The sequence below is a fragment of the Acomys minous genome, assembly GCF_964271855.1.
Source record: "Acomys minous genome assembly, chromosome: 10".
In the NCBI taxonomy this organism is placed as follows: Eukaryota; Metazoa; Chordata; class Mammalia; order Rodentia; family Muridae; genus Acomys; species Acomys minous.
Window position 1 is genome coordinate 63,370,969 of NC_140491.1, and position 27,936 is coordinate 63,398,904.

Consider the following 27,936-nt stretch of genomic DNA (forward strand, 5'->3'; position numbering starts at 1 on the left):
GCCTGTACACCTGCAGGCCAGAAGAGGGCACCAGATCACATTACAGATGGTTGTGAGCCGCCATGTGGTTGCTGGGAATTGAACTCAGGGCCTCCGGAAGAGCAGCCAGTGCTATTAACCTCTGAGCCATCTCTCTAGCCCCTGGCTAAACTTTTTAATAACACTTTTTATTGGTTCTTTGTGAATATCACACCATACACCCTAATCCCACTCACCTCCCCCTCTTACCCACTTGCAACCTACCGCCCAATAGAGAGAGAGAAAAAAAAATGTCACTCTGGAAACCATGGTGTGGCAGTGTGTCACAGCAAACATACACTTCTGTGCTCGCAAATGTTCATTGCAATGTTAACTCTTCGACCTTTTTTGTTTTGTTTTGTTTTGTTTTTTGTTTTTTGGGACAGGGTTTCTCTGTGTAGCCTTGGCTGTCCTGGACTCACTTTTGTAGACCAGGCTGGCCTCGAACTCACAGCGATCCGCCTGCCTCTGCCTCCCGAGTGCGCCACCACACCGGGCTAACTCTTCGAACTTTTAAAATTAAATTTAGTCGTCTACTTGTGTGTGTGATTAAATAATGGATAAAGCCCTGCTCTCCTTCCACGACGTGAATCCCAGGCATCGAGCTCGGGGCATCATATTCTGTGGCCGTGACTTTACCCACTGACCTCCATGAGCACCAGACCAGGTAAGGGAAACAGCAGCGTCCTAGAGGAGCCTAAACCAGACGGGGTAGACTCAGGCCAACCCTTCACCGCTAGGATCGCCGCGCAGCGCCAACCAATCGCCGCCCGCCGCTGCTCCAAGCTCGCTCCTGGTTGGTTCCTGCTTCCGTCTGTCAGAGGAGGCGGTCTGTTTGACAAATCGACGCCGCCTGCCGCTCCCTGGGAGCTCCTGGTAGGCTCGAGCGCCTGTCCGTCAGACGGGGCGGGCGGTGGCACCGGGGGTGGTTCCCGGCGGGCGCTGAGTTCCGGGCGCGCGGAGACCGTCGGGTGAGGCGGCGCGGATCTAGCCGGGGGGTCGGCCCGCTCCGCCGGTCGGGCTGGGGTCAGGCGCCGGGCGGGAGTGGCGGTTGGGGGGTCAGATGCGGGACTGCCGCCGTCGGGGGGCCATTTTTTCGGAGCAGCGGAGCCGGAAACTGAAAGTCGGCGGGAGGGGGACCGGAAAAGTTCGCGACGTCGGTCGGCAGCGGTGCGTGGCAGCGCGGCCGTAGGCGCGGAGGCTCGGGGTCACGGCACTGTGGTCCATGCACGTCCCGAATCTCGAGCGGGATCGCGGCTGTGGGGCCCACGAGCCCCACTCGTGCCTTGCTGCCCCGAGGGTGGCTGCTCTTGAGCCAACACCCGGTCTCCTAGGCCACTTTCACAGCAGCCCACCTCCCTCCCACCCACTGTGGCTTTAGAGTCAAATTAGGTCTGACACTCCCAGGGCTCAGGTGTCGCCTCCTCCGATTCTGACATTCGGCTACACAACCCACCTCCCCGCCAAGGCCCCTTCCCTGTCTCCCTCTGCTCTTTCAGATCTCACCTTTCTGCACCTCAGAACCTCTGTTTCTCTGGAAGCTATCTCGCTTTGTAGACCAGGCTGGCGTCAAACAGATCCGACTGCCTCTGCTGGCATTAAAGGCGTGCGCCACCATCTCTCTGGATGCTGTCTTGCTTGATGGGATGCGTAAATGTCGGGGTGTGGGGTCTGATGCCAGGGCCCTTTTTCTTGAAGCCTGCTTAGCGGAGGTTGGATCCGATGGAAATTCCTCATGATGGACGTGAGGCCCCAAGTAGGTAGCGGGGACGTGAGATTTATTAGAACCCACAGGCGTACTCCCAGCGGGCACTGAAGCTGCAAAAGCAGAGTTGGGGCACTTAGCAAGCTTTCGGCTCCTTGGACACGGTACAAGGTCATTATTGTTTTCCATGTAACTCAGCAGCTGGAAGTTCCCCAGAAAGATCCTCAAGTGGAAGCCCCAACCAAGCCCAAACCGTTACATCTTTTAAAAATTCCTTGTTTTGCTGCATACTTTGTGTATCACAGCACTTAGGAGATTGTTCTCTGTCAAGTATGGGCACAGCTGGAAGTGTGTGTGCCTGGTCTGAACTGGTGGCTCTCTGCCTGCAGGCTGAGTTTGTGCGGCAGTTCTGTATTTGTTTTTGCTAGGACCTCCTAGTCCCTACCCAGACAGACTTTTCTCTGACAGTACAGGCTGCTTGGAAACCTGTTACTCTCTTCCTGTTTCCTGTCATCATCCGGTAGGGCTTGGCCTTGGGAGTACCTCCACACCTGATGGCTGAGGGGAGCCTGGAGAGTGAGGGCCGTGTTCACTCATGACCTGTCTCACTGACTCCTGGGCTGCAGCACATGGATGGCTTTCCATCTGAGCTCTCTGGGAACCTTGCCTGTGGCTCCTGAACCCACAAAGAGGCAGCAGTCAACTTGGAGGAAACCTTCCAAGAAGGAAGTGCTTCCTGCCTGCCATCACACTACCATTTTCTGAGAATTGGTCTGGGCTTTCCTTCCTGACAGTGGGGTGCCAGGCCCCGTGTCCATGTGGCTGTTGCATGAATTGTGAGCATAGCTTGGCAGATTGGTTCCCTAGGGAACTGTGAGCTTGTACAGGGGTGAACAAGGTGACCTGGAGAAGAAAAACAATCCAGAAAAAAATTGCCCGTAGAGCCTATGGATTACGCCAGAGATGTGGTATGCAGCTTGAGGCTTATGTTGACATCTATCCTCCCTGTTTACTGGCCCCGCCCCTTTTACAGAGAGGTGGAGGTCCCACCTGGATGCCACACTGGGCATCCATCACATCACTGCTCTGTGCTCCGCTCTGTTCCTGCCCATAGAGGAGGAGGCCCAATGGATGCTGCACCTAGGACCTAGGACCCAGGTGGGCAGTGGAGTCGGTATTTGGGGCAGGTTGTCGTTTAGGTATATGGAAACTTGAGAACAAGAAAATGAAGGATTTGGAATGTGAACAGCTGGTACATGTCTCAGGGGTGGGGTGCTCTGTTTAGAGCAGGAGGTGAGTTTGTGACAGGCTGGGCCAGTTGCGTTGCCAAAAGAGGTTTTGTGTTGTGTGCCACATGTACCATAGCCTGCTGAGCTTTGGGCTGTCGAGCCTTCAGTCGAGGGCTGCTGCCCTCCTAGTGGTCAGCAGGGGAAAGCTGCACAGGTTGGCACCCCTCCTTTGTCTTTGTGGCTCTGTGCTCCCTCCTTGCCTCCTGACAGACAGTTCCTGGGAACCAGGCTTCAGCGGGATGGCCGTGGCACAGACCTGGAGGAGCTGGCGGGAGCTGGGAAGGAAGGTGTGCATAGTTGCAGGGCTTTTGCTTTCATGACCAGAGCTGGGAAGCCATTGAGGTCCTGAGCGGAGAAGTTCCAGAGTTCATCCCAGGAGGCCACAGCGGCAGATGGGAGCAGTGCACTCAAGGCTGGAGCTGTCTGTTATGTGTTGAGGTCCTAACAGACCCTGGTGCTGCACACTCGGAGTAGGGGTGGGGCATTTAAATCCAGATCTGTTGTTGCTGGGTATGTGAGACTGGAACAGGAGGAGAGATTACTGAGGAGCGTATCTAGGAGGATAGTTGTCGAGGTTAAAGCTCTACTGTGTGTCATGACCCTTATTTATTGGTTTTTTTTTAAGACAGGGTTTCTCTGTGTAACCTTGGCTGTCCTGTACTCGCTTTGTAGACCTGGTTGGCCTGGAACTCATAGCGATCCACTTGCCTCTGCCTCCTGAGTGCTGGGATTAAAGGCGTGCGTGCTTGTGACCCTTTTTAAATTAAAAATTTACTTGAAGTTACTAAGTTTTTATTTTGTGTTTGTCTGCACAGTGTCTGTGCACCACATGTGTGCTGTTCTGCAGAGGTTACATGAGGGCATTGGATCCCCTAGAACTGGAGTTCAAGTGGGTTCTCAACTACCACTGCGGATGCTGGGAACCAGACTCTGGGCCTCTGGAAGCCTAGTGACTTTACAGAGCAGGTACACGTGTGATGCAAGGAGATGTAGCCACCTCAGAGAGAGGGACAGGGTCAGGTCGGCCCTCCCGAGCAGGGCTGTGCACCCTGACGAGCACTTAATCAGACAGGGTTGTGTGCAGGCTCTCGGGACTTGGGTGTGGGAGTCATCAGTGCCATATGCAGGGTACTTAAGTGACTGGGCATGTGTGCACTCTTCCTGTAGGGTAGGTCCCCTGCAGGAGACTCAGACATTGCTTCATTTGTAAATGGTACCCTATGAGTGTGTGGGGTCATTGTGCTGCTTTGTGGTTCCCAGAGGTGAACAGGGGGGCAGGACATGCTGTTCATACTGCAGTAGTTGTGTGTACTTGTCCTGGATCTCAAGTGTTTGGAGTGGAAATACTTTCTGCTTGGGCTCTCCATTAAGTTGCCCTTTGTAGGTGAGTGGGTGGGAGTCCTCTCCTCCTTTGAGACTTACAAGCAGTACAGAGCAGTTTGCTGCGAGCGCTGCAGGCTGCTGGGCTGTGGCCACGTAGGATTCTTGCTTCTTCTGGAGTCCACATCTTCAGCCACAGCTTGGTTCACAGAGACCAGTCACTGGTGCCTAGCATCTGAAAAACATTAGCTGAATGGAAAGAAGGTGGCAGGTGACAGCTGTCCCTGGTGCATGGTGAATGCTATGGGGTTGTTGTAATACGTGTTCAGAATCGAAGCGCACTTGAAGGGATGGGAAGCTGCTCATAACAGTCTTCTTTATAATGAGCACTGCTTTGAAAGGCCAAGCTGGTGTCGATCCTGTCATGTGCTGCCTGTGCCCGGGTCTCCCCGTGATCTCTTGGGGCTCTGAGCACCTGATTACCAGGGAAGGCAAGGAGAAGAGCCTAGGGCTGGAGTGTTTAGGAGCGAAAGGTAGCAATGGGGTCAGGGCAGCGTCAGTGTAGGAGTTGTGCACTTGCTGTTCTTCCGAGCGTGGCTGGACCCTGGGTGATGGTGTGTGGGAGAACATTGCAGGCTGACCATCAGAGGAGGCGGGATTGGCTAAGGACCGGGCAAGGAGTGGACTACTCAGAACCTGTGGGCTTGATCAGTCCCTGGTGAGCAGCTAAGGGTGGAGAAGAGGAAGAGCCAGCCTTGGCAGACTAGCCGGTCACTCAGTTTTGCAGGCCAGCAGACCTACCTAGTGACTCACCGTGGCACCAGACCCACCCGCACTGTTTTCCGAACACGGCCTCCACCAGTGCTTTGCTGGATAGGGCTGTGTTCATGCCTGCGTGTGTACTGCCCCAAGGCTTTGAGGGACAACAAGACAGCAGGACAGGCAAGTCAGTGGGGCAGCAAGGTGTGAAGGAGGCCACAAGGCCCCGTCCGGCGGTTGCACAGGCACAAGGCAGCCAGGGCTGCTGCTCTTCCTGGAGCTTGGGAGCTGCCTCTGGAGCTTGCATGTGGGAGTGATTCTGGGAGGTGGTGTGTTATTACTGAATAGACATGACTGGGGCTTTGCTGCCAAGAGAGGAATAGGGCTGCTGCTGCTGCTGCTGCTTATGGCTTCTTGTCTCCAGGACATCTCATATTCCAGATACTTCGCAGTCTGTGTCCCAGGGCACGTAGCCACTTCTTCCTTAAGCTCACCCAGACTGAACCCCTTCTTCACAGCTAAGACCCTGGGAGGTCCATGTCCTCCCACCCCGCAGCCCCAGATGCCTCCTTGTCCTCATCAGGACTAGCCTGCTCTTCTGTGAGAACCGGCTGTGATCCCACCCCCTCGCAGGCTCTACGGAGCCCTGGTTAGCAGCTGCCCCAGCCTTTAAGCTGCTTTAGAAATGGAAATACAAGGAACTTGTCACTGGCAAATGGTGTCCTCCAGATATGAGGGGCCATTGGAACCTAGAGGTACCATGCTGCTACTTTAGGGAGTCCAGGCCTCCTCACAGCTGCCTCTCGGCCTGAGGAGTCCGCTCTTCTTGGGCTCCTGAGTGTGAGGGCTCCCAGAGTGTGGCCTGAGAAAATGGACAAGATGACAGAAAGGCTGCTTGCCCAAGTAGTCACTCTGGGAGTTGAGAGGGAGCCCATGGGGGCTGCTGTGCTGGAGGATGAGGGAGGAGCCTGGGGTTGAAGAAGAGCCAAAGTTGACAGAAGGGAAACTAGGATGGACTAGGCAGAGTATCTCTGGTATGCCAGGTGCTGTCTAGAGGGTCCAGGAGGGATGGGTTCTAGTTGACTGTGGGTGACGCGTCTTGGTGAGGATGGCATGTGCCAGATGTAGAGTGGCATGACAAGGGGCTCACTGCAGTGTGTGGAGAACTGGTACCAACTGGGGGAGCATAATGATCGTGTCAGGTATGGCCACCTCCATGGTGCTGTCTAGGACCCAAGGAACTGGCAGGTGGGCATCTCCTGCCCCGCTAGCCTATGGCACGCGTCAGAAGCATCCGCCATCTTCAAACATGTCTCTTGTGGGGACTGTGAGTGTGGGGTGTCAGCAGGAAGCACTCCAGCCAGGACTGGTGCCGGCAGGTAGGAAGCTCATGAATTGGGTAGTTACTGTGGGTGCCACCAAGTCTGTCACCTGTATTGACATCTCTTCCCACCTTTGTAGCAGGAGATTTGGTTGGCTTATCTCCAAGGCTTCCCAGAACTCTAAAATCCTGTTTCTTAGATCTGCCTTCAAGGTCATTGCAGTGGCCTAGGTCCTCACCATGTTGCCTCCTGGTATACTTTATCACCTCCCTCTCCCCTAAAGCAGCGATCGTCAGCCTGTGGGTCAGGACCCTTTTGGGAGTGGAACAACCCTTTCACAGGGGCCACCTAAGAGCATCAGAAGACATGCACAGTTATGTTCATAACAGTAGCAAAATTATTACAGTTATGGAGGGGTCACCACAACATGAGAAACTGTATTAAAGTGTCGTGACACTAGGAAGGTTGAGAATCACTGCCCTAGATGTCCTGAACTGAGGTGTGATATTGTCTTTGTTTTTCTTTAGGGCTTTGTGGTGTGTGGGGGTTATAACTCACATGGCTGCAGCCAGTGTGACTCCCCCTGGATCCCTAGAACTGCTGCAGCCTGGCTTCTCCAAGACCCTCCTGGGGACCAAGTTAGAAGCCAAGTACCTGTGCTCAGCCTGCAGAAACATCCTGCGGAGGCCCTTCCAGGCCCAGTGTGGTCACCGCTACTGCTCTTTCTGCCTGACCAGCATCCTCAGGTGTGCATGGCTAGCGGCCCGTGTGGGCAGGGGCAGGGGGTGGCTCTGATGGTAATCACGTTGTCCAGTGGTTGCCAGTACAAATTCTCATGAATTCTGGAATCTGGAGCCTTAGCCCAAATCAAGAGTGTAAAATTTACCATTTAAGAACATTGACTGTAGCTAGGTAAGGTGGAACAGTCCTTTAATCTCAGCACTTGGGAGGCAAAAGCAGGAGGATCTCTGTGAGTTCAAGCCTGTCCTGGTCTATAAGTGAGTTCTAGGGCTAGATAGACTTTGTCTCAAAAAAGAGAAAAGAAAAGAAAGAATGGAGAATTGAGAATTGATCATAGCAAGGTATGGCAGTGTGTGTGTGTGTGTGTGTATATATATATATATATATTTTTTCCTTTTGCTTCTTGTTTCCAGCTCTTGGGAGGTAGAGATGGGACTATCAGAAGGTCAGGATCATCCTTGGCCATGTAGCAAGTTCAAAGCCAACCTCAGATACATGTCTCAAAAACTAACAACAGAAGTCAGAGAGCTGGCTCGGTGTGAAAGGGCACTTGCTGCCTAACCTGATGACCTAAGTTTGAGCCCTAAATCCGCACATAGTGTTGGAGAGACTGGATAGCCACAAGTGTCTGACCTCTACCCGCACACCTTGGTACAGGACTACACACACAACAGTTTAAAATGTAACAAATTAAACGTAACAATAGGGCTAGATAGGTAGATGGTAAGGTGCTTGCCATGCAGTCATGACCTGAGCTTGATCCTCCCAGCTTACGTAAGAACGTGGACATGTTAATGTGTACTCAAAATCTCAGCATATGCCTGGAAGACAGAGGCAGGAGGATTCTTGGGGGCCATTGTTTAGCCTAGTCTGTGTGTTTTAGGTCCCGGTGAGAGTTGTATCTGAAAAAAGTGGAGGGCACCTGAGGAAGAACACCTGCTGTTTGACCTCTGGCTTCCACGTACACACATATGTACCTGTATTACACACACACACACACACACACACACACACACACACACACAGTGATTTTATATATATTGGAATACTATTTTTGGACATGTGAGATTATGTATAACATGTCCCTGTTGGCTTCACAGGCACTAGTGTGAGGATTCGAGTTTCCTTAGGCTGCTCTGGGTGGACAGATTGAATGGCGTGTAGTGGGCAGCTGACACGTGTCACTGTATGAAAGGGCAGCAGCGGTGCATGTGCAGAAGAAACACACCCACGTTTTCCTGCCGTGTGTTTTGGAGTGTGAGGTTTTTCAGAGAGCCAGTGCCTTGTTCACAAGTAAGAGGCTAGAGTCTGGAGTGGAGGCTCAGTGACAAGGCACTTACCTGGCAGTCACAAAACCCTAGCTCAACCTGTGACATCACAAATTCAAAAAGAACTAGGAAGAAGTGACTTGACCTTGCAAGCTCAGGCCCTGATACCATTTTCCATATCGAATCTTGTCCTTTGTGAGTTTTTAAATGATTGTACAGTTGATGTACTTGTTTGACCAGAGGTGGGAAAAAATGAGAATGAGTGGCCGGAGCCGCATTGCGGGCTGAGCAGACGGCGCTGGGTTAGGCTCCACAGCAGGTGTGCAGTGGGGTTTTCTGTTTCCTGTTTTCCCACTAGCTCTGGGCCTCAGAATTGTGCTGCGTGTGTCCATGAAGGCCTGTATGAAGAAGGCATCTCTATTTTAGAGAGTAGCTCGGTAAGTACACTGTGTTGAGCTAACCGTGTCGAAAGGGGCAGAGCGTGTGTAGGGAGTTTGTGTAGTAACATTGATAATAGACTGAGAGTTTGGGAGCTAGAAGTGGCGTGTTCATGACTGTTGGGGGTTGGAGAGGTTGGGAGTGTGGGTTAGCTGGCCCTCGGTCATCCTCTGCCTGCCATGAGCTGACTGGTGCTCGTGTGCTGTTCTGGGTAGGGTCTGTGATCCAGCTGTTGCTTTAAAGGCGGCAGGGTGCTGGGGTGAAGGTGTATAACCCAAGGACCTTCCTGTCCAGGCCTTTCCAGATAATGCTGCCCGGAGAGAGGTGGAGAGCCTGCCAGCCGTCTGTCCCAATGATGGATGCACCTGGAAGGGAACCTTGAAAGAATACGAGGTACAGAGACATTTCTGTTCTGGCTGGTGGCTAAATCTCTAGCAGTGGGCTTTGGAGAGTTCCACAAAGCATTTTTAAAAGTGACTTATTGGCTGGATGTGTTAGCACACACCTTTAATCCTGGCACTTGGGAAGCAGAAGCAGGTGGATCTTTGTGAGTTGGAGGCCAGCCTGGTCTACAAAGCGAGTCCAGGACAGCCAAGGCTACACAGAGAAACCCTGCCTCAAAAACAACAACTCAAAAAAAGAAAAAAAGGAAGTGTTCCTTTATCTGAGCATGCCTGTAATCCCAACACTTGGGAAGCTGAGGCAGGAGAATCATAAGTTCAGGGTTAGCCTGGCCTACCTAGAGAATTCTCATTCTCCCTCTCCCTCCCCCTCCCCTTCCCCTCCCTCCTCCTCCCTCTTGAGTGACCTTTCTAAAACCCAGATAGTGCAGATGGGCCTGTAGCGTGGAGCGTGTCACTTCTTTGCAGGTCTCAGTTCCCTACTCTACCCCATGGTGGAGCTGAATTGAAGGTACCTCAGGTAGGAAGCTAGCGCCAGGCTGCCCTTGGTAATATCACGTTTGCTTAGGCTACAGAGCTCCAATTCTTCGCTGGAAACTGCAGCTTCTAAGCTCCATGGGATTCTGTGATGTATGTCATATCTACAAGGGTTTTCTTTTTGGTTTTGTTTGTTTTTTGAGACATACATAGCCCTGGTTGTCCTGGAACTCACAGAGATCCGTCTGCCTCTGCCTCCCAAGTACTGGGATTAAAGGCGTGTGCTACTATGCCTAGCTCACAAGAGTTTCTGGAAATAATTCAAGTAATGGGTTCAGTGTTACATAGTCACAGAAAGGCATCTAAAAGGCCAGTAGAAGACGTGGTATATGAGTGGTGCCAGGGTAGTAGGAACATTAGCATGAGTCTCGTGCCACTTTAGGACCCCTCAGTTAAACCTGCCTCTCAGAGGCCAGGTAGTCCACCGGTTTCTCATTCCTCCTTGTGCCTCAGTGACCTTCAGATGTTTCTCCCTCAGCTGGACATGGTAAGAGCACCTATAATCCCAGCTGGACATGGTGAGAGCACCTGTAATCCCAGCTGGACATGGTGAGAGCACCTGTAATCCCAGCTGGACATGGTGAGAGCACCTGTAATCCCAGCTGGACATGGTGAGAGCACCTGTAATCCCAGCTGGACATGGTGAGAGCACCTGTAGTCCCAGCTACTGAATGAGGCCCTGTCTCCTGTCCTTGCCACGTGTGCCTGGCTACATGTCCCATGCCCTGTTGACTAGCTATACTTTGCCATCTCAGGCTCAGGGTTTCATTTGGTAGCTGAGCAGTGGGCTTCACTTGGGTGAAGTCCACAGTATACTCTTAAAGTGAAATGCCTAGTACTTTCTGTGAAAGAGATGGCCCCTAGGGAGCTGACAGGCTCAGGGCATTAGGTAGATGCAGGAAAACGTGGGGCTTATGTAACCTATTGCCCTTGAGACCCCTGGGGCAGGTGGAATAATAGATCCAGCCCTGCGCCAGGCTGTAGAATCCTCTGAGAGGTCTGTTGCCTCCAGGCCTGTGGTATTGGAGGTCAGTGGCTGTGTGGCCTCTGACTGATGGCCAGGGATTGCAGCCAGGCCACAGGCTTGATGCCATGTGGCTTTGTAGGCATGCAGGGTGGAAAGTCCCTGGCTGCACCCTTTGAGAGCTCTGGAAAGTCCCTGAGATGAGTTGGGCTTGGTCACATGGGAGGGCAGGCACAGCTCTGCCTTAGCTGATTTTATTGATAAAAACTTGTCACTGGTGGCAAATGTCACAGGCCAGGACAGAAGTTACAGACTGTGTGTGTAATCATCATCACCTCTGCAGATAGCCTGCCTGTCACGCATCTGTTATTTCTTGGCTTTCACTGAAAACTAAGACTGTGACTAAAACATTTTTTTAAAAGATTTATTTATTATGTAGACAGTGTTTTTGCCTGCATGTACTCCTGCATGCCAGAAAAGATCTCATTACAGATGGTTGTGAGCTATCATGTGGGTGCTAGGTATTGAACTCAGGACATTTGGAAGAGCAGGCAATGCTCTTAACCTTTGCTTAGCCTTCAGCTTTGTTTGTCATTTATGAAAAAGTCTTTGGTTCTAAAAATAGACTGAAAGCCCTATTGAAATCTGCTCTCTTGAAGGCAGGACATAGTGCTGCACACCTTTATTCAAAGGCCGGCAGCTCTGTGAGTTCAAGGCCAGCCTGGTTTCTACATGGTGAGCTCCAGGCCAGCCAGGGCTACAAAGACCGGGGCACACCTGACACTGGGGAGTCGTTGGACTTTGTAGAAGAGCTAGATTTACTGGTAAATCATCAGGTTTTTTGTTTGCTTGTGGTTTTTTTTTTTTTTTTTTTTTGTCTTTTCAAGACAGGCTCTGTCTGTCTTTTCAGACAGCCTTGGCTGTCCTGCAACTCACTCTTTAGATTAGGCTGGCCTTGAACTCACAGAGATCCACCTGCTTCTGCCTCCCAAGTGCTGGGATTAAAGGCGTGTGCCAGTGTGCATGGTCTTATCATCTATTCTTTCTTTCTTTTTTATTCTTTTACGTATATGGGGGTTTTGTCTACATGTGTGTATATCCCAAAGAGGAACCAGAAGAGAGTACTGGATCCCCTACAACTGGAGTTGAGGTTGGCTGCAAGCCACCACGTGGGCGCTGGGGATTTGAACCAGAGTCCTCTGCAAGAGCAACAAGTGCTTCTGAACACTGGTTCCTCTCATACACATCATGTGTTCTTAAGAAATTCAGACCGGGCGTGGTGTTGCACGCCTTTAATCCCAGCACTCAGGAGGCAAAGGCAGGTGGATTGCTGTGAGTTTGAGGCCAACCTGGTCTACAAAGTGAGTCCAAGACAGCCAAGGCTACACAGAGAAACCCTGTCTTGAAAAAACCCAAAAAAGAAAAAAAGGGGGGGGGACTAGACAGATGGCTCAGAAGTTAAGAGCACTGCCTGTTCTTCCAAAGATCCTGAGCCAATTGCCAGCAACCACATGGTGGCTCACAGCCATCTATAATAAAATCTTGTGCCCTCTTCTGGCCTGTAGGTGTATATTCAGGTAAAACATTGTATACATAATAAATAAATCTTAAAAAAAAAAAAAAGAAAGAAAGAAAGAAAGAAGAAAAAAAACCTCAGTGTGGGGCTAGAGTTGGCTGTGTGGTTGAGAGCACGGCCTGCTCTTGCAGAGGACCTGAGTTCAGTTCCCAGCAGCCCCACGACAGGTCACAACATCTGCAGGTCCACTTCCAAAGGATCCAGTGCCCATTTCTAGCCTCCTTGGGAACCATGCACACTTGGTACAGTCAGATGTAGGCAAAACACTCATACATATAAAATAAAGCAAAAGGTAATAAGTCTGCTGGGCACAGGTAGTGCATGCTTTTAATCCCAGCACTCTGGGGGCAGAGGCAGGTGGATCTCTGAGTTAGAGGACAGCCAAGGCTACCACAGAAAAACCTTGTCTTGAAAAACTTAAAAAAAAAAAGTCGATAAATACTAGTCTGGTGTAGTATGATCCCAGCCCTTGAGAGACAGAGGCAGGCTTATCTCTGTGAGTTTGAGGCCAGCCTGGTCTACGTAATGAGTTCCAAATCAGTGAGACTGTCTCAAACCCCTGCCCCTGTCCCTGCTTCCAAAAAAAAAAAAAAAAAAAAAATCTGTAATGGCAGCTGTGTTTGCTTAAGATGTTAAATTTGAATTCTGGTTGAATAAATGCTGATATATTTGTATTGTGTCTGCTAGGGTGTTGAGTCTGAGCTTTGTCCTTGTTGCCTGAGTGTGTTGGTATAAGTGTACCTTTTGTAATCCTTGGAGCTCAGGACCCAAGGATCAGCATTTGACCCCTGGCTCCCCCCAGGACCCATTTAAGAAGTCAGGCGTGGCAGCGTGCTCCTGAGGTCTCAGCGTTGCAGAAGCAGAGGCGGAGGCTGGGGTGTGGTGCTAGCCGACAGGAGCAGCCAGTAAGCTCAGCTCAGGTCCTCACAGGGCCTGGCTCCCCTGGGAGTCTGAAGCACTGATGCAGGGCCTTGAACCCAGGGCCAGGAGCACATAAAGCAGGCACTCCACCACTGAGCCACACCTGGCCCAGCAGGAGAGAGTTGTATTGGAATTTGTCAGAATCAGGGGTTGTAGAATGAGTTGCAAGAGAAACAAACAGCAATGGTGAGCAGCGGGCCGAGGGCCAGGTCAGCACCAGGGCTCTTGGGTGCCCGCCAGGCTTCCCTCCCCGTGCTGTGTTTGCCTTTATGTGTTACTTCAAAGCAAATCAGCCTGCTTTGTCATTCATTTCATTTCTTTTCCAGTGTAGGGGGTTGAATCCAGAGCTTTGTGCATTCTAGGCTTTCTACTACCATATGTAAAGCTTTGAGTAGTGTGTGTGTGTGTCTGTGTGTATGTCTGTGTATGTGTCTGTGTCCATGTGGCTGCATATAAGTGTGTGCTTTTGGAGGCCAGATCTCATTATAAATGGTTCTGAGCCACTATGTGGTTCTTGGGAATTGACTCATGACCCTTGGAAGAGCAGACAGTGCTCCTAACCTCTGAGCCATCTTTCCAGCCCAGAGAGTTTCTTTCTTTCTTTCTTTTTTTGTTTTGTTTTGTTTTTCCAGACAAGGTTTCTCTGTGTTAGCCTTAACTGTCGCTTTGAAGACCAGGCTGTCCTCGAATTCACAGTGATCCGCCTGCCTTTGCCTCCCAAGTGCTGGGGTTAAAGGCCTACACCACCACTCTGGCTTCTTTCTTTCTTTTTAAAATTTATTTATTATTATGTATACACTGCTCTGCCTGCATGACAGAAGAGATTAGATCACATTATAGATGGTTGTGAGCCACCATATGGTTGTTGGGAATTGAACTCAGAACCCCTGGAAGAGTAGTCAGTGCTCTTAACCTCTGAGCCATCTCTCCAGCCCCGACAGAGAGTTTCTTTTCTTTCTTTCTCTCTCTCTTTCTTTCTTTCCTTTTTTTTTTTTTTTAAGATTTATTATTATGTACACAATGTCTGCCTGCATGTGTGTCTGCTGCCAGAAGTGGGCACCAAATCTCATTATACATGGCTGCAGCCACCATGTGGTTTCTGGGACTTGAACTCGGAACCTCTGAAAGAGCAGACAGGGCTCTTAACCTCTGAGCCGTGTCTTCAGCCCAAGAGAGGGTTTCTTGTTGGCCTGGAGCTCACTAGTTAGTTGAGGCTGGCAGCCACCTTACCCAGGGATCCTATCTTTGTTTTCCCAACATTGGAATTATAGAGTATACTGCTATATGTGGCTTTAAAAAAAAAAAGATTTATTTATTATGTAATCAGTGTTGTGCCTGCAGGCCAGAGGAGGATATCAGATCACATTATAGATGGTTGTGAGCCCCATGTGGTTGCTGGGAGTTGAACTCAGGATCTTTAGGAAGAGCAGCCAGTGCTCTTAACCTCTGAGCCATCTCTCCAGCCCCCATATGTGGCTTTTTTTAAACATAGGATTTGGGGGTTAAAACTCAGGTCTTGGTGTTTGTGTGGTACATACTTTATCAATTGAGCCATTCCCAGCCTCAAGTCATAAATAGCTTTTTAGCTAAATTGCAGTAACTTAACTTAGCTTTCCGTTCTGTAACTGTTGCAGCATAGTAATTTGAAGCCCCTCTTTGTGCTTGTTTTAATAGCTAACTGTTGCACACACGAGGAGTTCTGGGTCAGATTACCCCTTGGACTTGACTGTTAGTGTGGGTGTCTGCGTCCCTGTGCATTCTAGCTTGGGGTTGCAAGTGCTGTACAGACCATGCCTCTTTGTCTAGAACCCGACCCCCTTTCTTGTCTAGAGCCCCACCTCTTTTCTTGGCCGAGGCTCCCTCACCTTCTTGTCCTCGCAGAACAACTTTCCTCCAGAGTTGTTGAACAGCTCTGAGCGGCAGCCAGGATCTTCATAGCCCTGCTGTTGAGTCCTTTCTGGTCAGCTCTGGTCTGTCTCTCAGGAGACTTCCATCTTGTCTATTAACTTCTCCTGTCAGTTTCCTCCTCTTCCGCTCACACTGTCTTCTGCTTCTCGGTCTCTCTCTGAGCTCAGGGAGCTGAGCCAGGTGCAGGGCGCAAGTCCTGTGCTGTTGCACACATGCATGTGTCCATGGCAAGGGGCAGTAGGGAGAGGTTTCCGGGGCCTCAGGACTCTATCAGTGGAGGCTGAATGAGCACTAGAAAGATGAGCGGTGTGGATGGATAGTGGAGCCTGCACGTGTGTGCTGAGTGTAGAGTCAGGCATGCCGGCTCACATCTTAGTCCCAGCACTCAGGAGGCAGAGGCGGGTGGATCTCTGAGTTCAAGGCAAGCATGGTCCAAAGAGAGAGTTCTAGAACAGCCAGGCCTACCCAGAGAAACCCTGTCTTACTTCCCTACCCCAGCCCTACCCCCCCAAATGTACAGACAGGGAAAACAAAAAGATAGTATAGCCAACAAATCTCTAATGCCATGTTCCCATTGCTGTGAAGAGGCACCATGACCATGGAAACTCATAAAAACATTTTAACTGGAGCTGGCTCACAGTTCAGAAGTTTAGTCCACTATCAGCATGGTGGGAGCATGGCGGCCTGCAGGCAGACATGGTGCTGGAGGAGCAGAGAGCTCTACATCCTGATCCACAGGCAGCAGGAGGAGACTGTCTGTTATACTGGGCGTAACTTGAGCATAGCCCGCCTCTAAAGTGACACACTTCCTCCAGCAAGGCCACGCCTCCTAATAATGCCACTCCCTATTGGCCAAGCATTCACACTTGAATCTTTCTGAAGATGGGACGAGGATGCTGTGTGTGTGTGTGTGTGTGTGTGTGTGTGTGTGTGTGTGTGTGTGTGTGTGTGTGTGAGAGAGAGAGAGAGAGAGAGAGAGAGAGAGAGAGAGAGAGAGAGAGAGAGACTGGATAGCATGGAGCTCCAGGCCGCTTGCTCGTACTGTGGCCGCCTGCGGTCTGCTACTGTTCTTCATTTACTTTGTTTGTTGCCAGAGCTGCCACGAAGGACTGTGCCCATTCCTGCTGACCGAGTGTCCTGCATGCAAAGCCCTGGTCCGCCTCAGCGAAAAGGAGCACCACACTGAACAGGAGTGCCCCAAGAGGAGCCTGAGCTGCCAGCACTGCAGGGCACCCTGTAGCCATGCGGACCTGGAGGTGTGCTGGGCGGGTACAGCCTGGGTGGCAGTGTCTACAACACGGGCATTCAGCTAGAGTGTGCTGCCATGGCTACAGTTGGCTGAACTTCTTCATGCTTGTCTCCATGGTGCCATGGAGGTTAGAAGGCTCTTGGTGGAACTGGGCTTCAGAATGTACCTAGTACTGACTTGTTTTTAAAAAGTGATTTATATAATAGAGAAAAAAAAAATCAAGAAAAAGATTTTTTTTTTTTTTGTCTCAAGATAGGGTTTCTCTGTGTAGCCTTGGCTGTCCTGGACCCACTTTGTAGACCAGGGTGGCCTTGAACTGATAGCGATCCTCCTGCCTCTGCCTCCCAGAGTGCTGGGATTACATGTATGCCCACCACACCCAGCTAAGGAAAGAATTTTTAAAGGGGATGGAGAAATGGCTCGCAGCCACTGTAGAGGACCTGGTTCAGTCACAGCCCACGCGATGGCTCACAATAGTCCGTATAAAATAAACAAGTCTAGAAATATATATGTGTATATTTTGAGACAGGTTCTCACCTGTAGCTTTCAGTGGACTAGAACTTGCTGTGTTGACCAGGCTGGCCTCAAACTTACGGAGATCCTCGTGGCTCTGCCTCTCAAGTGCTGGGATTAATAGCTTATGCCACCATGCAGAACTAAAAAAATGTCAAGTGTTTATAGCAGGGTTTGGTGGTTACTCAGTGCCTGTAATCACAGTTCTCAGGAAGTTGAGGCCAACCTAGACTGTATGTCATGTCCCCACCTCCCCCAAACGAGAAAAATGTCTTATTTTAGAAAGGTTGAAAGACGAGAAACCAGCACTGTGACTGAGCAGCTGTGCGTCACTGTTGGTGACACGTCTGGTTGTGTGTCATGTCAGTTACCGTGCTTCACGATGCTTTGTCAGTTGCAGCTTGCCATCCCTTAGCACGGGCCTGAGATAATCACTTTCCAAAGAGGAAAGATGTGTCTTGGCTTTGGAGTACATGATAGGGAAGTGAAAGAGAGGAGGGACTGAGGTCTCAATGTCCCCTTTGAGAGCACGTTCCCAGCAACCTACAGGATTTCCATTAGGCCCACCTCATGACTGCATCCCTTGCACAGCTAGAGTACTACCATGTTAGGGCCTAAACCTTCAACGTGGAGACCTTTGGGGGACACTGCCAAGCCAGAGCATATCTAAAATTCAACAGTATTTACTGTATCACTTCTGGCGTGAGTGCATTTCCACTGTGAGAAAGTAACCTTCACACAGATTTGTTTTAGCTGGAGCCATCAACAGCTCTTTCTCCAGCCTTCTCTCTGCTCCCTGTAGAATTTGCTCTCCACATCTGATGTTGGTGCTGTGATCTTCTGTTGCGTGATCGGGCCAAACAAGATGGTCTGATGGTGGGCACGCTGTAGGAGCATAGCAGGGTCTCTCTTCAAGGAAAGCCGGCTGTGCCTTGGGGCCATGTGAGGACAGCATAGTCTAGTTCTGAGGAAGCTCTGCACAGCCATTTTGATCTGTACATGGACCTTTGTTCTAGTCAGATGTTGCAGAGGTGATGTTCCCTATATCTTCCTCGTGCTCACTGGAGGCTACAGAGGAACAAAGTCCTAAAGCCTGAATGCGTGAGGGCGCCTGCAGGATCTCATCAGGGCTAAACACAGCTTCTGAGAGTCACAGGAGCCATGAGCACGTCAGTGTGCCCCCCTCCCTCCTGGCCTGGCCTGCTTTGGCATCTAATGCTGCTGCTATGTCTCTTTAAGGTACACTATGAGGTCTGCCCTAGGTTTCCCTTAACCTGTGACGGCTGCGGCAAGAAGAAGATCCCTCGGGAAAAGGTAACGACTTCCTCTGTCTTCTGAAGACCATGGGTGCTGGACCTGGTGGTCCCTGGGGAAGGTTTATCATTTTGGTGGTTTGTGACCTGGTGCCCAGAAGCAACAAAATGATGTTCATGCGCCATTACCAGGGCTGCATTTCTGTGGGCGTGGTGGCTTTGGTTTTTTCTTTTTTTTTTTCCTTTCCATTTTTTTTTTCCTTTGGTGTTTTGGTTTGTTTGGTTTGGGTTTTGGTTTCCTGAGACAGGGTTTCTCTGTGTAGCCCTGATTGTCCTGGACTTGCTTTGTAGACCAGGCTAGCCTCTGCTTTCCGAGTGCTGGAATTAAAGGTGTGTGCCACTCTGACCAAACGTTCATTTGGATTTTGTTGTTCATTTGTTCTGAGGCCTGAGTGCCCAGCACTCGCTCTGTAGACCAGGCTGGCCTTAAAGTCATGGAGACTTGTCTTAATGGCATGTTTCACCATGCCTAACCCTCCCTGACCTTCCCCCCCCTCCACAGGATTTCATGTAGCTCAGGCTGGCCTGGAACTTAATGTATAGCCAAGGATGGCCTTGGCCTCCCAATCCTCCTGCCTAACTGCAGAGTGCTAGGATGACAGGGACAGGCATGCACCACAACCCTGATTTCTGTCATCATTGTTGGGCAAGTTCCTTTTGGGGGTGTAGTGTGTAAGTTAGAATCTGGGCTGCACAGCTTCCTACACTGAGCTGGTCTCTTTGTTGGTGGAAGTGTACCTCTCCCTGCAAAGAAAGGCGGCATGGTGAACTGAGGACGAGTGACCTCGGCCCAGGGCACATCCAGTCACCAGATAATGAGGGTTTTTCTTTGTTTGTTTGTTTTTTAATTATTGTATTTTGTGTGTGTGGATGTTTTGCCTACATACAGATCTGTGTACCACAGGCATACAGTGCACATGAAGCCCAGAGTGGGTGTTGGGTCTCCTGGTTCAGTGTGAGCCTCTGTGTAGGTGCTGGGAGTTGAACCTCGGTCTTCTGGAAAAGAAATGCTCTTAACCACTGAACCATCGCTCTAGCCCACAAATAAGTTTTAACATGGAAATAATTTTATAAAGTTCTTTGTTTGTTTGTTTGTTTTTGAGACAGGGTTTCTCTGTTGCCTTGGCTGTTCTGAACTCACTCTGTAGACCAGGCTGGCCTTGAACTCACCGAGATCCGCCTGTCTCTGCCTCTGCCTCTGCCTCTGCCTCCCTGAGTGCTGGGATCACACGTGTGCACCACCACCTCCCAGCACATGCTATATTTTCAAGTTAAGTTTTTCACAGGGCAGGCTTGACCACAGTTGCTGCCTGGAACGGTGGGTAGGAGAAAGAAGCGTTCCTTACCTCCCACCCAGGTCTCAAAGACATGGTTCTTTTGCTTTTGTCAGACACATGGCCTGTGTTGACTATGAAGTATGTGCATTAGCAGAGCATGTGCCTACGTTTCATGTGTTCATCTGTGGCTTTTTATCCTGCCCTGTCCCCACATAGCACAAGGGGTGGCCTGTGCTCACAGGCTGTGCTTGTGAGTCTGAACACTTTAGCCAAGGCCCAGGGGCTTCAAGATTCCATACCCTCAGGACTGACAAGTAACAGCTGGTTGCTTTCTGTGTGGCATAGCCCTCCAAATCATGACTAGTCCCCCAGCAGGCCTGAAATGTCCGTTCCCACAGTGGCTGTGTGGAAGTGGCTTGTCTAATCTTACCTTGTAGGGATGATGGTGAGAAGGCAATGGTTGTGTCCAGTGCTTTCTTTTGTAAATTCCAACTTGGTCAGCACCTTAGGAAATAGGTAACAGCTTGTGCCTGCGTGTGTTTGCAGCCTTCGGTAATGACAGTGGCCCTGGTAACTTCCTCCTCCTCCCCCTCCAGTTTCAGGACCATGTTAGAGCTTGCTACAAATGCCGGGGCCTCTGCAGATTCCACACCGTCGGCTGTCCTGAGATGGTAAGCCAGGGGTGTGCTCGTGGGGCCTGGGAACCTGCGTGGGTCTTTCCCTTTTGCAGAACAGCCTCCAGCGCTGGCTCCTCTTGGGTTCTTCAACCTCTGTGTTACCTGCCCTGGCCATCTCTCAGCACCTTCTTCCTGCCTTGCCCATCTCTCAGCACCCTCTTCCTGCCCTGGCCATCTCTCAGCACCCTCTTCCTGCCCTCAGGTGTCCTGGCTTACCCTCTTGAGATCTCCTAGGTGGCTGTGATCACTGCTTGTGTCTGAGAACACCCAAATACGTGTGTTGCTGACACCTCAGAACTACACCCTGGTCTTCTGTTTCCTTGCTCTCCACCCTCTTCCCGTCTCCAGGAAAGAAAAGCACACAAGCTGGGTGTGGTGGCGCACGCCTTTAATCCCAGCACTCAGGAGGCAGAGGCAGGTGGATCTCTGTGAGTTCGAGGCCAGCCTGGTCTACAAAGTGAGAGTTCCAGGACAGCCAAGGCTACACACAGAAACCCTGTCTCAAACAAACAAACTCCTGTTTTTTTGGGCTGGAGAGTGGCTCAGCCATTAAAACCAAAAATGTCAGAAAAGCACACGGACAGCTCAGTTGTCTAGCTGAAGGCCCAGTGCCCAATGGTCCGCCAGGTCCTCCTCTTGTCCTGTCCTTCACATGCATGCTAACAGATCCTTGGCTGGTGGCAGACGGCTTCTGTCCCTCCATCTGCCGTCCTGTCTCATCATCTCCTGCCTGGACACAGGCTTTCTGTGTTGTCCGGGCACCTCCTGCCCACTCTGCTGCTCTGATCTCTTACAGTAGAAAGAAAATGTGCTTGGACCTGCGCCTCCTGTGGCATCCCCAGGCTCTGATTCAGACTTGCCGTGCTCCCTCTGCCCTCTGCCCTGGTCACTGACCTGGCTGTCCTTGAGGATGCTGACTTTTCCCGCCCCAACTTTCTGCCTTGCTATATTTGGAGACTCCCTCAGGCCTCCTCGGGTCCCTGTCAATGTGTACCCTTTCTCCACTCGTACAGACCTGCCTCACCCCTTCTTTCTCATCCCGTCACAGGCTATTTCTTTGAACAGTGGGAGCCCCTTGGCATCCCTCCATGATACACGAACATGTGTCGGTCCACAGAGGGCCTGTAGGGTTTGTGCGTTAGCAGTGAGAGGAGAAGGGAAACTGAGTCTGTGGTGTTTAGGGTCAGGGCATCTCTGTTCTCTTCTGTTGAGTGCTGGGGATGGTCACCAGTTCCGTTTCAAAGCAGCCAGGCTCCCTGCAGGAGGCGGTTTGGAAGTGTTGGTCCTAAGATCTGGGTATTCGTGGGATGCTCCAGTTAATCTCTGACATTGTAGTGACTTTGCTGACCCCTGCTGGGGAAGCCACTGAGCAGATGGCATATCCTTCGCTCCAACCCTGCCTGCCCTGTGAGGTGCAGGTCCTCTGCTTACCTCCTGTCGTCCAGGTGGCTATGCCTCCAGCCGGGAGCACAGATGTCTTGATTTCTTTTTTATTTATTTATTTATTTTTGGTTTTTTGAGACAGGGTTTCTCTGTGTAGCACTGGCTGTCCTGGACTCCTTTTGTAGACCAGGCTGGCCTCGAACTCACAGCGATCTGCCTGCCTCTGCCTCCCGAGTGCTGGGATTAAAGGCGTGGGCCACCACGCCCAGCTGATTTCTTTTTATTTATATTTTGAATGTGTCTTTTTTTGTTTTTTGGGTTTTGTTTTTTTTTCAAGACAGGGTTTCTCTGTGTAGCTTTGGCTGTCTAAACTCACTTTGTAGACTAGGCTGGCCTCAAATTCACAGGGATCCACCTGCCTTTGCCTCCCGAGTGCTGGGATTAAAGGCGTGTGCCACCACACTTGAGTGTCTTTTAAAAATTAGTTTATTATTTTTAATTTTTCATTACATTTATTTTGTGTGTGTAAGCCATAGCATGCATGTGAGACCAGAAAACAGTTTTCATAGTTGGTTCTGTCCTTCCAACATAGGGGTCCCAGGGACTAAACTCAGTTATCCGGCTTGGAGACAGCACACTTACATGCTAAAACCATCTTGTCAGCCCTAGTTTTGCTTTAAGTTGGGTTTGGTTTTGGACCAGATTCTCACTATGTAACCCAGGCTGGCCTTGCACTCATAGAAATCCCTCTGTCCCTGACTTCTGAGTGCTGGGATTAAAAGCATTTGCCATTGTACCCTTATATTTTCCAAATTAGCATACAATGAATGGTGTCATTGTGGTTTTAAAGTATACTTAGAGCTGGGAAGTGGTGGCGCACACCTTTAATCCCAGCACTCGGGAGGCAGAGATAGGCAGATCACTGTGAGTTCAAGGCCAGCCTGATCTACAAAGCAAGTCCAGGACGGCCAAGGCTATCATAGAGAAACCCTGTCTCGAAAAACAAAACAAAAAAGTATACTTAATATCTTAAAATTTTTTACACAGATTCCAGCACTCATGGAGCCAGAGGCAGGTGAATCTTTGCGAGTGTGTAGCCAACCTGATATACAGAGAAAGTTCTAGGAGAGCCCAGGCCTCACAGAGAAACCTTGTCTCAAACCAACCAAACCCAAGATTGAAAATACTTAGTTGTATCTTAGCTGCTTTTCTGTTGCTATATAAAAGATATTGTGACCAACGCAGGAACAGGCAGGCATGGTACAGGAGCAGGCAAGTGTGGTGCAGGAGCAGGCAGGCATGGGGCGGGAGCAGGCAGACAGGCATGTGTGGTGCAGGAGCAGGCAGGCATGGTGCAGGAGCAGGCAGGTAGGCATGGGGCAGGAGCAGGCAGGCAGGCATGGGGCAGGAGCAGGCAGGCAGGCATGGGGCAGGAGCAGGCAGGCAGGCATGGGGCAGGAGCAGGCAGGCAGGCATGGGGCAGGAGCAGGCAGGCAGGCATGGGGCAGGAGCAGGCAGGCAGGCATGGGGCAGGAGCAGGCAGGCAGGCATGGGGCAGGAGCAGGCAGGCAGGCATGGGGCAGGAGCAGGCAGGCAGGCATGGGGCAGGAGCAGGCAGGCAGGCATGGGGCAGGAACAGGCAGGCAGGCATGGGGCAGGAGCAGGCAGGTAGGCATGGGGCAGGAGCAGGCAGGCAGGCATGGGGCAGGAGCAGGCAGGCAGGCATGGGGCAGGAGCAGGCAGGCAGGCAGGCATGGGGCAGGAGCAGGCAGGCAGGCATGGGGCAGGAGCAGGCAGGCAGGCATGGGGCAGGAGCAGGCAGGCAGGCATGGGGCAGGAGCAGGCAGGCAGGCATGGGGCAGGAGCAGGCAGGCAGGCATAGGGCAGGAACAGGCAAGTAGGCAGGCATGGTGCTGGAGCAGTGGCTGAGAGCTCACATCTTGAGATACTAACCACATGGCCTAATGGACCTCTGACCTTCAATACAGTGTGGCCCCTGGTGCTGCACTGCCCACGCTGGGTCTGTGTAAACATGCCAAGAGCTGCCCGTCCTGTACCACAGGTGGAGCCTGAGAACCTGCAGGATCATGAGGTGCAGCGCCTGCGGGAACACTTGGCCCTACTGCTGAGTTCTTTCCTGGAGTCCAAAGCCTCACAGGGAACCCAGAACCAAGCGGGGCCAGAGCTGCAGCAGCGGTGCCAGACTTTGGAACAAAAGACAGCCACCTTCGAGAACATCGTCTGCGTCCTCAACCGGGAGGTGGAGAGGGTAGCAGTGACTGCAGAGGCTTGTAGCCGGCAGCACCGGCTCGACCAGGACAAGATTGAGGCCCTGAGTAACAAGGTTTGTACCTGGCTGGAATAGTGAGTCCTGGCCTTGGAGCCAGATAGTACGGAACCCCTTCTACATGCCGTGGCTTGGGCGTCAGCCTTCTGCTTTCTGAGTCCCGTGTTCTGAGAGACTGAGCCAGAGGCTAGATGGGCTCGCAGCTGACCTAGGCAAGTACAGCATCGGCCATGCAGTAGGCTGGGGCTACGGAGCCTTCCATGTGCACTTGGAGCATGTGCCTAACATTAGCATGTGGCTCCTGGCGATAGAAAAGGCTCCAGAGGCCAGCAGTGGGGAGGTGGGGGCTCAGGGCCCATAGCACATGGCTGTAGAGTTCCTTGTCTCTGCTCTGCAGGTGCAGCAGCTGGAGAGGAGCATTGGCCTCAAGGACCTGGCCATGGCTGACCTGGAGCAGAAGCTCTCAGAGTTGGAGGCTTCCACCTATGATGGCGTCTTCATCTGGAAGATCTCAGACTTCGCCAGGAAGCGCCAGGAAGCCGTAGCTGGCCGTACGCCTGCTATCTTCTCCCCAGGTGCCATCTGTGGGCCTGTCATGTGCTTCAGACCCCTTAGGGAATGCTCCCTGCCTAGGCCAGGGCACATGTTCAACTGGCACACTGGGCAACACGCCCTCCTCAGGAGGAGGTTCATGGGCAGGAGGGGCTGTTGGGCGCCGAGTTGGCTATGCAGAGCATGGCCCTGCCACCTGCAGGTGAGCATGGTGGCTTGGAGTGGATAGTGCAGGACAGACCTTTGCAAGCAGAGCTATGGCTTCAAGCTTGTTCAACTCCCACCCAGCTGGGCTGAGCTTTGGTATTTGCTGCGCAGGGGCCTGTGAGGGTGCTCCTCCTCATCTCTAACTACAGGGTTTCTTGAGGGGCGCTCTTGAGCTCCTCTGAAAGGTACTGCTGGAGCTAAAGGGGCAGCTGTGTTATTGTAGGGCCCATTTGCTTCCCTTATGCCACATGCCATGGTGGCTGCCCCAGACAGTGATGGCCCAGGCCTTTGTCTTTACCCTGTATTAGTCTCTCCTTCCTGCTCAGTGGCTTACTTCCTAATTTAGTTGTCATCTGTCACACTGTGGGCTGCACAGATGCTATCTTGGGTCTTACTGTATAGATCTGCCAGTGCAGGCGAGGTGGCCTCAGATTCATTCTGTAGTCCAGGCTGAACTAGAACTCACGTTGGGAAGCTTGTGTCTTATGTAGCCATAACCATGTTCTGACTGTCATGTGTTACCTATAAAGCAGTGCTTCTCAGTCTCCTAGTGCTGAGACCCTTAAATACAGTTCCTCATGGTGTGCTTACGCCCAGCTATGGAATTATCCTGTTACTACTTGATGGCTGTCATTTTGCTACTGTCATGAGTCATACGGGGTTACGACCCACAGGTTGAGAACTGCTGCTGTGGGCCTGAGGGGTGTTCACTGCTGGTCTGAGTTTCTGCTCCTTGGATGCCTCTGCTGAGGTTGGCAGACCTGGGGTTCCTGTGGCCTGGTGTCCCTTCATAGCTTTGCTGGGGGCCCCAGCTACCAGGGTTTTGCCACCATCCTTGTATACACTGTCAGCCTGGGGTTATTAAAATTATCATTGTTAGTTATTACTTTAAAGGGAGGGAATGCAGCAAGATGGCTCACTGGGTTTGTAGGAGTGATCTCTGGAACCCACATTAAAATTGGTAGGAGAGGCCGGGCGTGGTGACACGCGCCTTTCATCCCAGCACTCGGGAGGCAGAGGCGGGCGGATCACTGTGAGTTCGAGGCCAGCCTGGTCTACAAAGTGAGTCCAGGACAGCCCAGGCTAACACAGAGAGACCCTGTCTCGAAAAACCAAAAAAAAAAAAAAAAAATAATAATAATAATAAAATAGAATTGGTAGGAGAGCAGGCTATGGTGGCACATGCCTCTAATCCCAGCACTCAGGAGGCAGAGGGAACCAGGTGTCTATGAGTTTGAGGCCAGCCTGGATTATAGAGAGAGTTCCAGAACAACCTAGAGAGACCATGTCTCAAAAAGCAGAACAAAACATTGGAAGGAGACAAGTGGCTCTACAAGCTGTCTTGGCTTCCACATCCACATACACGATGCGGCCTGTGTGACCCCGTAGTACTGCACATCCACATACACGCTGCGGCATGTGTGACCCCATAGTATTGCACATGAGCACGCACATGATGACTTGGAGAAGTCAGGCAGGAGGACTTGGCGTCGCGGGCCAGCCTCAACTGCATGGCCAGGCTCTCTGGGTGGAGGAGGGTTTCGTTTGAGAGGAAAACCTTTTCTTGATGTTTGCCAAAGGCTGAATGGTTGTTTATGTTTTCCTCTCTCTGTGGGTGGGCTGCCCTTGGAGAGCACGTCCACCCCGTCCTCACTGGCCCTTCTACCTCCAGCCTTCTACACAAGCAGATACGGCTACAAGATGTGTCTGCGCGTCTACTTGAACGGCGATGGCACTGGGCGGGGAACTCATCTGTCTCTGTTCTTCGTGGTCATGAAAGGCCCCAACGATGCTCTCTTGCGATGGCCTTTTAATCAGAAGGTATGAGGCAGCCCCAGGATTCTAGGTGAATCTGTGAATGAGTTTGGGTACAGCTTCCGAGTGGCCAGGTTGTCCAAGACACTGTATGTATCCAGGCAGATTGGGCTGTGGTGCTCCAGTGATTTCTCAGTGCTGCTTGTGACGTGTTACTGGCTTCATGGCACACACATGTTTGGAAGTCTCTGGGGGAAGTATGCTTCAGGGATGGCCACAGTCACAGAGCCCCCAGGATCATCCTTAATGAAGGAATTGAAACCCCAGAGAACAGACTATATGAGCATGGTCTCTTCCCTTCACCGCTTAGGGCCCGGCTCTCTCCCCAGGGGAGGCAGGCCAGGTGAAGAGGACCAGCAGGCCCAGAGGCCCTTGCCAGTGGGTGGTCAGCAGCCGGACCTCCATTCTTGTGAAGTACTTTTCTTCCAGGGCAAACTTCAGGGTCTCAGCAAGAAAAGTCTGTAGCTGAGCGCTGGAGAGATGCACACAGGACAGTGTCTAGTATAAGCTTTAGCCTGAACTCCCAGCAGACACTGGGCGTGCAGAGCCTGCATGGACAGTTGTTCCGGATGAGAAGCCGAAAAACTGTGTGCCTAGGCATACTGCTGTGGGAGAGGCAGGATGGGGTTGATGTGTGGTTTTCAGGTGACTCATGGGCACACTGCTCCCTCTCTGGACTGACTTCTCTCAGGTGACGCTGATGCTGCTGGACCAGAACAACCGGGAGCACGTGATCGACGCATTCAGACCTGATGTAACCTCATCCTCCTTCCAGAGGCCTGTCAGTGACATGAACATCGCCAGCGGGTGCCCCCTCTTCTGCCCTGTGTCCAAGATGGAGGCCAAGAATTCCTATGTGCGGGATGATGCTATCTTCATCAAGGCTATTGTGGACCTAACAGGACTCTAGCCACCCAGCTAGGATAGCAGCTCAGTGAGGAGCTGCCACACTGGGCCAGGGCCCTGCCACACAAAGGTAGACCAGTCTAGGTGGTGATGGCCCTCTGGTACAGATGCTGTACAGCTTGGTACAGATGCTGGCTGGGGAGGGCCTCAGCCTCGTGCCAGTCCGCATCACACAGAAAGGCAGGAGGGAACCTCCCGGTAGCCCTCAACTGGCAGACTGAGAGAGGGGCCATTCAGCTCAGGGCCTTGGGGAGACCAGCTGCAATCTCCTCAGCTTTCCAGTAGAAAAGCTCTTGCTGTTTTTCTGTCTGGGGAAAGGGGAGGCCCTTGGGTGGGGTACTCAGAAAGGGCCTCTCTTTCTTGAGAGCTTCAGAGCTGCACCAGCAGCAAGAGTGTGAGTGGCCTTACCCACTCTGGCTTGTGGAAAGGAGGTAGGGCTGCACAGGAGAAGGGGTCTACCTGCAGCGTAACCCGGGAGACGAGCACTGAGACACAGGCACTCACTGGAGAAGGGCCTGCCTGGGCTGCACAGCCCTGCCTCGAGGCCTGGACTGAGGAGAAGCGATTAAACTGTTGACATGTCTGTGGTG

General features: G+C 51.6%; 1 protein-coding gene across 4 annotated transcripts; it reads left to right on the forward strand.

Moving 5' to 3' along the window:
* The first annotated feature begins 904 nt into the window (after positions 1 to 904).
* On the forward strand, positions 905 to 27,929 carry TRAF2 (TNF receptor associated factor 2). 4 transcript variants are annotated; one of them, XM_084797358.1, is made up of 11 exons: positions 905 to 989; positions 6,941 to 7,159; positions 8,781 to 8,859; positions 9,155 to 9,253; positions 16,262 to 16,423; positions 18,169 to 18,243; positions 20,116 to 20,190; positions 23,642 to 23,923; positions 24,264 to 24,441; positions 26,298 to 26,446; positions 27,132 to 27,929. In XM_084797358.1, exons 2-11 carry the CDS (start codon positions 6,972 to 6,974, stop codon positions 27,348 to 27,350), a joined length of 1,506 nt encoding a protein of 501 aa, XP_084653484.1. In that variant the 5' UTR covers positions 905 to 989; positions 6,941 to 6,971; the 3' UTR covers positions 27,351 to 27,929. The 4 variants fall into 4 exon arrangements, with proteins under 4 accessions (XP_084653484.1, XP_084653485.1, XP_084653486.1 ...); XM_084797359.1 differs by lacking the exon at positions 905 to 989 and adding an exon at positions 1,004 to 1,188; XM_084797360.1 differs by lacking the exon at positions 905 to 989 and adding an exon at positions 1,211 to 2,881.
* The last annotated feature ends 7 nt before the right edge of the window (positions 27,930 to 27,936 follow it).